At 35.9% G+C, this 9,942-nt stretch overlaps 1 protein-coding gene across 1 annotated transcript; it reads left to right on the top strand.

Annotated features, from left to right (window-relative positions):
* Positions 1–3,621: 3,621 nt before the first annotated feature.
* LOC108681904 (neuferricin-like) lies at positions 3,622–9,292 on the top strand. Its single transcript, XM_018170986.1, has 4 exons — positions 3,622–4,138; positions 4,342–4,482; positions 5,134–5,320; positions 6,245–9,292. Exons 1-4 carry the CDS (start codon positions 3,640–3,642, stop codon positions 6,468–6,470), a joined length of 1,053 nt encoding a protein of 350 aa, XP_018026475.1. The 5' UTR covers positions 3,622–3,639; the 3' UTR covers positions 6,471–9,292.
* The last annotated feature ends 650 nt before the right edge of the window (positions 9,293–9,942 follow it).

Below are 9,942 nucleotides of genomic sequence, written 5' to 3'. Positions count from 1 at the left end.
GTGAGTGATGAGTTTCTACTGGTGTCAGTAGCGACCTTGTAACTTCTACTGAGCACAACGTGTTCTACTGAGCACAACGTGTCTTTCAGTAGATTCCTCTTGCTTATCCATGAGTGACGCGCACAATTAACAATATTGGGATTTTCTCTGTGTTGCCTGACGTGTGTTCATACTGTGTTCATACCGAGGCCGATTTCTGACGACCTGCAAACCTGTTTCTAGTTGCCACTTGCCTGGAACGTTTTTTTTTCAAGGCGGAACGCTTTTTTTTAAGTGAACCTCTAATCTTAGATTTCCACTCTGGTGCACAGCAATAGCTTAAAAAAGTGAAAATGCGCGGGAAAATTCACCGAAAACATACATCATCCTGAGTGTGGCTCAACCCTGAACTGTCTGAGTCACTTGAAGTCTTGAACTGAAGAACCTTCTGCTAATAAGGCTGCTAGCCTATTTGGTCATTAGTAAGTGAAGCTTTACGTTTACTCATGGCAGGGCTGGAAAAGTCCTATTTTTGTCTGAAATATCACGGCTCTAATATCATATTATTTCATTAGGTATGAAATCTCGCGGCTCGAATGTCATAAATTTTTGTTTAATTGAAAAATCACGGTTTGCACTTCACAAACATGTCACTTCATAAAATTTTCTACTTCTGCAATCCGCATTGCTTTAGGTACCGACCGTACCGTTCCTGCCAAAATACCGTAAAATGGGATAACTTAGACCACTTTTTTTTTACAAATGATGCCATTTTTTTACTAGCTAAATTAAACTTGAATTGAAACATGCAAAATACAGGTCTATACTCTAGCTTCACTCACCATAAATTGCTGGCTCCTGGCTCTCCACTATGCAGAGGGAGGATGCAGCGTCGCCAATATATGGATTTTTAAGCCCAAAGCGTCGCCGGCCATTTTAAAGATGCGTCGCCGGGTAATTTTTAATGAAAAGCCATTTACGCTCAGTAATGACGAACTATTTACAAGCCACAAACTTATTGCAAGGTTGCATGCACGTGTTACCCCAAATAACTAATTTTACCCTAAAAACAGTCCGATTGTACAGCAAGTGTCAACTGAACAAGTAATGAAGCAGTCTGACCGCTCTAATGTGACCAAAACTACGCAATCGAAAAAAAGTTGTTTACATTTTTTGGGGGAATTCATCGCAACTGATTTCCAGAAAAGCTTCGCTGCATCGTAATCCATCCAACGTACCGGAAACCTTACTTTTTTTCTAAATAGTTGGCTGGAGACTGAGAAATATATTAAATGCAAGAATTTCAATCTAAATGTGTCGGCAAGATCTTTTGAAGGCGAAAATTTTGCCGATAATGCATTGCCGTAGGTCTTTAAATCTTTGTTCACTCTCTGCACAGTGGCTGGCTCTCATAGTCTTTATGTAATTTCAAAAAAGTGATGGTCTTTGTTACCCCAGCCCTTGGGGTAACTTAGACCAGGTCGTAAAATCAATTATATTTTTTGGTAAAATAACTCCAAATAACTGCAGGTTTTGGTGCATTGTAGTAGAACTCTTCTAGTTACATATGCAAATGACAAACTTGAGGAAAGTGTCATAGCTGTCTCTTATACACATCTAGATGTGTATAAGAGACAGACNTTCACGGCTTGGTGAAATGGAATCACGGCTCGTAGAAATGGAATCACGGCTGGCAAATCCATAAAGCCACGGTTCGAAAAATTCAGTCGCGGCTTGCCAAGTAGATATATTCCATGCCTGACTCATGGTAGAGGCGGCATAGGCCAAATGATAATTGCGTGATTTCTCAAAAATATTCTGTGAAAAAAATATTAAAATTATATATTAGAAAGTAGGTATGTTATATCCATAAAAAGAAATTGGTGATATCTAATTGCATAAATATAACTTTTGAAGTAACACAACGGTTAAAAGTCGCACAACTGATCATTCACACGGCCAGTGCACTCTGAAACAAGCTGACATCCAGTGCCGTATATATATCATAATATATATGTCTTGAAAAGATTATGTAATATGAAAACTGGAGGTCCAAAACATTCATACACCCGCTTAAAATTGGTGCAAATGGTGCATCTTTCCTGCAACCCCATGTAGAAACACTCGGCATTGACGTCTCCTCGCGGCTCGCGTCCAGGGGTTATTGTGCCGTGTATAGTTATGACGTCTATGGACGTCTGTGCTAATTGGACCAAACTGGAAAACTGATGCGAGCATCAAAGTGTTAATTCGGAACTTGAGCCAGTCACGTCCCATTGCCATTGGCTGTGATGGGCAGAAGCAAATCTGAAGTCTTCTTTTTTCATTGTATATGATGTAGAGGTAGAATAAATGACATTTTCTGTGATTTTAACTTGTTCAAAGTTTTTTTATGTTTTATTTTTCTTCTTTTCGCTTCATGTCCGTCTGTCTGTCATCAAAAATTCAAACCTTAATTTAGAGCACTTCTGAAGAGCCTAGAAGCTTGAAATTTGGCATGCATGCTTATGCTGCCTAACAATTCAAGATTTTATCATCAGAAGTAATAAGTTTATAGTTAAAAATCATTAAATTAATTAACTGACATTTGTATGGAGAGAAAAAGTTCATGGTTGGGAATAGAGTTTTTTTTTTTGTCAAACAACCAGAGTTTCAGCATGCTGTGCTGCTGAGAAATTGTTTTAATAATTGCAATTATTGAACTAAAAAGTAGAAAATAAATCTATATAAAACCATTTTTAAAAACCATGTTTTTCTGGTGGTTTCAAAACTAAAAGCAATGAAAAAAAACTTTTAAAACCACGTTTTCTGTTTTCTTAACGGACAAGAAAGAAACTTTTTCATTGAGTTGTCCTAAATTTTATTCTTGACCTAAAATGAAGTCTAAAGTGTTTTTTTTTCAAATTTTATACTGAGAAAACCCAAAAAACATGGGGCAGGCACTGTGAAGATCTAAATATCATATATTTTGAGGAGCTACAGCCTACAGATTAAGTATTATGAATAGAACTTGGGTAATGGATGTGTCTTGAGCTGGTCAATAATTTTTTTTGCCCCCCACATTTTTTGTGTTTTCTCAGCATAAGATTTGAAAGAAATAAACTTTAGACTTCATTGTAGGTCAAGAATAAAATTTAGGACAACTCGCTGAAAAAGTTGATGTTTCTTTTTTGTCTGTTGAGAAAACGTGTTTTTTTAAAGTTTTTTATTTGTTTAATTTACCCATGATTATAGGGAAGTTCTGACTTCTATTTCAGATTGGTTAGAAGGTAGGCTAGGTAGATATATGTACTCCTTGCCTGTATGCAATGATTACCTTCAAGCAGGGAAAATACTAATATTTCAAACAGTTTCTTTACAAAACCCTTCTTGCCCTAGTAGCTGCTAAAAGGACAGCAGAGGCATTCAAATGCCATGTGCAACTATTTTGTGATTAGATGCTACCCTCAAAGGTTAGATGATATTTTTTTGGTTTATGAAAAAATATATATTGAAATTTTCTGAAAACTAGAAACCATTTGAGTGGCTTTGGATTGTGAAGTGAATTTTTTTTTAATTTTTTACTAATAAGTTCAATACTTATCTGCTCTTTACAAGCTAGTTTGGTTGCTAATGATGCCATATTCTTTTTTTTTTTTTTGCAGGCATTCGCTAAGCAAAATGGGTTTCATAAAAATTTCTTTCATATGTGCTTTCATGGTAGCTCTTTCAGCAGTTCTTCTACAGAAATACTCACCAAGCACGGTTGACACATTTTTGAGTGATCCAACTGTTCAGCAACTAACCATAAAGTGCAGTACTTTTCTCAATGGGGTGGGTGAAAAATTAAAAACCAATGTGTATCCTATGTGGTTAAAAGTACAACCTGTTCTAGCACCATATGTCAAAGTAGTGAATAAACAGCTAAGCAATATTTTTGGTGTTGTGGATGATGAGGCAAAAGGCACTAGCAGTAAGCCAATTGTTGATGAAGAATCTAATGCTAAGGGGAAAGAGCATGAATCTCAGCCTGAAAAAGTGTTTTCTGTTGAGGAATTGAAGAATTATGATGGTAAACCTGGCAGCAAAGGACTATATCTAGCCTTTCTTGGACAAGTTTTTGATGTAAAGAAGGGAGAGAAGTTTTATGGACCTGGAGGAGGCTATGAATTTTTTGCAGGTAAGATTCAAAAAACGCAACTGAGATTCATGAACATTCACAGAATTTGTACTACCTATCTTTCAGATATAGAACTCAAATGCTTAACTTTATTATTTTGTGTTTTTTCTCTTGTATGTGAGCTTGTGGCTAGGTGCAAATATCAAAATACTTTTCCTATAACACCTTGTGATGATGTTTTAGTTTTACTATTCAACTTGCAGGTCGCGATGCCTCTCGTGCGTTTGTCACAGGCAATTTTGATGGAGAAGGTCTCACTGATGACATTGCTGGCATGTCTGATCAGGATTACCTAGGCATCAAAACTTGGATTGATTTCTATCATTCTGACTACAAGTATGTTGGTGAGTTCTCTAGTGCTACTAATTAAATAAGTCTTATGCATGCTAATTACCTTGTCATGAACATTTTCTAAAATGCCTAATGCCAATGTATTTCATTTAAAATTTTGTGACTAAATATATTGTGCTGTTGTTTATGTACCGTATGCAAAAGTTGAAGATAGTTTAGGTCATAAAAGTTTGGCTTTTAGTAAATTGTTAATGGACTTTCTGATGTTCTCTGTAAATAATTCTTGCAGTTAATTGTTTGATAAAACTTGCCATTATACTGATTATAGGACTTTGGGGTTAGCATATGGCTTATTATATACGTAGTACTATATCGCAAAGCCCTATGAGACTTGATCAGTTTAACAGTGTAAGTCTAATGAATTAAATCAATGAAACTTTCTAAGGTCAATTGAACATAGGAAAAAGAATTTCATTCCACTGCCATTCTAGACCATTATTTAATGCAGAAAACATTAAAACTTGTATTGTCTGGCTAAATTATACTTTCAAGCAAACATTAACCCTCCTATAGCCTTTGGGTAAAAATTACCTGCATTTTCGACCATATGTACATAGGACATAAGGCATGTAACATAATGAAGACAGCTTGAGGGTTAAGTTGTTTCCAAGCTATCATGTATTGATCTGATGAACTTTTTGCAGGTAAAGTGGAAGGCCGGTACTACACTGCTTCTGGGGAAGCAACTCAGTACCAAAAGGATGCAGAACGCTGGATTGCTGATGCCAAGAAGAACAAGGATAAAGCTGATGAACAGTACAAGATCTTTCCGCCCTGCAACACTGAGTGGAATCAGGACAGAGGCACTCGAGTTTGGTGTACAAAGAAGAGGTAATGTCTGGCGTTACTGTGTATAAGATAGCCAGGTCAATATTCCAGAATTCATTACTTGCTCTGGTAAACATGTATGATATTGTTACAAATGACATATTTCTAAGTGTCATATGGTTCTTGTTTAAACACGAGGATGGAGGTGAGAGCATATTGTTATGCTGTTGGCATTCAAAATGACCATGCAATAGGTACTGAGCAACTGTGCCAAACTGTCTCTGCCAAAAGAATATCTTGCTGTTGACATCTTTCTTATAATCACTTCAACTTTCTATCTATGTATTTTTGCTGTTATTTGAGTTATGATATCCTTGAGATACAACTTGTAAGCATTTTAGATTAACTTGCACAGAACTTCTGGTTAACATATAAATATCACTTGGTATCTACAGTATTTAATTCTATTAGTCTGAACATAATTATTTTAGGAAGTATGCAAAATACTTTTCATTTGCTTGAAATTTAAATGATTTTATTTAAAATTGGATTCAAAAGCAAATAACCTTTTCGTGACTGACGGGACTTCTCGGTCCCAAACCACTGAATACGAGTAGCATTGACAACTGTAAATGCATCCGAGATAAAAGGCTTAAAGTTTAACTAATTATATTGATGTAGGTAGACTGAGCATTATAATACTGTTGAGGGGCAGTGTATTTTGTCAGACATCATCCATGAAAGCCCAAACCTCCAGGAAGTTATTAAATGCACCAACTACTGTTGACTTTGAAGTCGTAAATTGGGCTCGGACTACTACACAATAGATAATTGAAGTATTTTGAGGTTTATCATCACGATTACGTTATTTAGTTATTACAATTAGGCTATTAAAAATGGAACATTAGTACCGTAGTAAAGGTTTCTAAGTGTGATAATAGATTATTAATAAAGAAAAAAATTTTTAAAGTTGGCTAATGGTTTCAGTGGAGGCATCGAAAGGACTTGGGAAGGAGTGCCACGCCGTCTGTTCAGCGCTGGACAAGCCAAGCCTCGTTGCGCATGCGTCAAAGACTTCGGAGCTCCTCTCTCTCCCATCGGCTCCAACTCTGCCAGCAAGAAAGGGCGCGGGGATCTGGACAATCCCAACCTTCAGGAGTATCCAGGCTGTCTCCCCAACTCCAATGAGTGTCAGGTTCCAAAAGAGGACTAGAGGAATTTCGTCTCCAAAAAGTTATAGGCCATCAAAATTGTTAAAGTGGAAGCAGTTTTTTTCGACTAATGCTTTGATTATTTTGACCTGTGAGACTCTGTTTTCACCTCTTGCGTGATCTCCTAATAGACGTTGGTAAGCAGTGATCTTAGTGGTAATTTGCAGTCCAGAATTCAGGTGTATTTTCCTTCATGCCTGGCTCATGCATCGTTAATGGCTTTCCAACCTCATATATAACATAAAACTGTTATCTTATTTGAACTTGACGTGGTGTTTTGTCGTGCTTAGGTAAAGATTTTATTTGGTTGACGAGAGCATGACACTGACATTCATTTAGTGGAAATGCGCTGTCAGAAATAACGTTAAGTCTTTGGTCTTTGTTTTCTGTTCGATGCAGCTTTAGTTTTTTTGCACATTCCATTATAGAACTCTGGGTATTTGTGAATAAAAAGACACTCAGAACACAAAAACTGCATTCTTATTTCACAAATGGTATTATCAAGTTATTTTATAAGGACAGGAAATTGAATTTCATGTTGCAGTTTCATAGATCCAATATATTTATATGGCCGGCACGGTCGCAAGTCACTTCTCTCGCTCGTTCAATCTCTTGGCCGGATGTTGGATCTTAGGGCTGCCGAGTTGTGAATTTCATCATTGTGTTTGTTCCTGTTAATTTATTATTATTTTTCTTTGTTGGCATGTCATGACGTTGAATTTTGATGTGATTGGTCCTGATGTCTTGTGCAAGTGTGAAAACTGAGGAGTTTCTTTCAAGGGTATTGGATATAGGTATTATTTCGTGTGAGGTATTTAACATTTAATTTTGATAATAATAGAATTAACATGCATAGCCTGCATAATCTTTATGGATTCGAATTATTATTTTTATGAAGCTCTGTTTTCTGTGAGTTTGTTTGTATTATCTAACTTTTCAGGTGGAGGGATTTAAGGTTTTTTCAATCACCGTAATTCTTACTAATTACAATTCTTACTAAGTACATACAATTCTTACAGCTGTGAGGCTAAATGACAAACCTGCTCTGTAGCATTCGACTTGTCTCTAGTGTTTTTGATCCCAAAGTTCTACTATGCTTGTAAGATTTTCAAAAAAGAATTTGTGTACGACGCCAGATAATATCTGGGTCTGAATGCAGCTACTTTATTATCTCAAAAAGCACTAAAGCTAAGGCCTGATGCACAAAAAGTCGCAAAAATGTTTTAGCAATTCTTGTTGCAGCTATCTAATTCTCTCGGAAGTTGATAAATTTTGCAACCGTTCTTCTTTCCAACGTTTTGTTAAGCATGACATGGCCTTTTTCTTGCCCGAAAGTCTATTCCTGTACAAGGTTTTCCCAATCTATATCACTATATGACTTTGATGGGCATATAGATGTACTACATACGTCATAAACTAATCCGCGCCGTTTGTAGTCACAATTACATTATCGCTCAGCAAGAATGTAGATTTCAATGTTTTACAGATTTTTCATTATTGTTTCGTTTTTTGTTAGTTATTTTGTTAATACTCCTCCTTGAAACTATCGCTAACCGATTTGTTGGTACAGGTTAGATTTTTTCTTTGTTGAAAATCTGATCCAATGAGGGAATCTTATAGTATCTTTAACTTTTTATTGTAATATCATCAGTACTAATAAGTATTATGTTGTAGCTATGATCGTGCATACCAAAAGTACAAGGTAGGGGTGGCAAACACTCTTTTTCATATCTATTTTATTTGCTATAATTATCATTGTTACTGGTCTTGCTCTCAGGTTCGTTGGTGCTTATGACTCACCAATCATCGAGGAATCATGAACTTTTTTCGAGTTACGGTATACGTTGCATCCTAGAAGTGGACATTCCTTTATTGCACAATAATTTTAAGGCATATGCCATATGTTTAGTGAAATAATCAAAATACACTGTGAATGGATTTAAACAAGATATTCATCTTCTTAGACAAATTTTTTCCAGAGGGTAGCCGGGTCACTCGGAGCATGTATTACTTTGTATTCTGCATCTGTTAATCATGATATGACAGTATGTGTTGTCCACAGCTTTCCACATCAGCATCGCCTGAATAGTAGATGAAATATTATTGTCCTTATGAGGCTGATAAATACGTTTTTAAACAAACTTATAACATGAAAATTTTGCATCACAGTAGTTCGTTGCACATAATTAGCTAACTGCGTGCAAGTATAACCTGCATATAATAATGTAAATTATTTTGTTATTTTCAATGCAGTTCGTGGTTGAGGTTAATGCTCTTGTCCGTACTTGTATGGTGTCTGTTCGGCGCTGTGTCGTGTTTTTTCGACGTATTTATTCACAAATACTAAGCAATATTATTGCTCTGGCGAGGATATCATCTTCTGCTTTGATTGATTGCAAGACCGACAGTGGAATTGATCCAGTGACCTGCTGAATGTTCATTTTTTGAGAGTGTGATATTTATTACTCGCTGCCTAATATAGTGCACTGTTATGCAGTATTACAAATTAATGTTTCTATGATACGCTGCAAGTGCTAACTATGAGATGTTCTCGTCAAAATTGCATCTAACTTTCTGTTTTGAAGAAACTCATTTTTTGGGGGATTGTGTTCTGTGTAAAACATTTGAATGGCTGCTTATGTACTCATTCCACGACTCTTTATGGTTATAACTTTTATTTGTGGGATTTATTATTGGAAGTTTCTTATTTTATTTGTTATGAGTCAGATGTCGGGTATTCTGAAATATTGAATTGGAAAGATTAATTCTATTTTGTATGTAGATTGATATTACCTCAGAAAATTATATCAATTTAACGTGTGTATTCCAGCGTTTTTTTTCGAAAACACCTTCCCTGCATTGCTTAGTTTCGCTGCCGTGATTTCGTTGCTGAAAATTCGTGATATTTTCCGTTGTTTTTTGTGCGCTAATAATTCACAAGCTCATCTGCACCTGCGTCGTGTAGGTGGCAGTTTAATTTGTTTTTATTCTATTATTGCCTCACGGGAGTTCCAGCAAAGGCACTTTTTATGCCATAAGGAAAGTTCTTCGGAATTAATTATCAAATATTAGCCTTTTTAGAAGGAATTGGCTACAAAATTTTTTGAAATTTTAATGTATTTAATATACAGTACTTGAATACATTACAGTGCTTTGCTGGGATTCTAGGGATTGATGCGACCCCTGGGCTGCCGGAGCATAGTTTACAGAATTTTTTAGAAATTTTATTTCTCAGGATATCATTTACATTCCATTATTTCATGCAGCGAATTTTTGTTCTACTATTGTTAATGATTATAAAACAACTGTAGCTCAGCTGAAATATCTTCAACTTTTTATTTTCAAATGAAATTTACGGATCAAATTTGCAGTCAAATTTATTTCTTGCTACTAGTTGAATGGTGTTGACAAGGTTTTAGTCTTGGTTTCGTATCCAATATAAAGAAATAGAGGCAGCTGCAGCGTAGTCGGCGT

The sequence above is a fragment of the Hyalella azteca genome, unplaced genomic scaffold (genome assembly GCF_000764305.2).
Source record: "Hyalella azteca isolate HAZT.00-mixed unplaced genomic scaffold, Hazt_2.0.2 contig7568, whole genome shotgun sequence".
In the NCBI taxonomy this organism is placed as follows: Eukaryota; Metazoa; Arthropoda; class Malacostraca; order Amphipoda; family Hyalellidae; genus Hyalella; species Hyalella azteca.
Note: the sequence above shows the minus strand (reverse complement) of the source record. Positions and strands in the feature narration are given on the sequence as shown.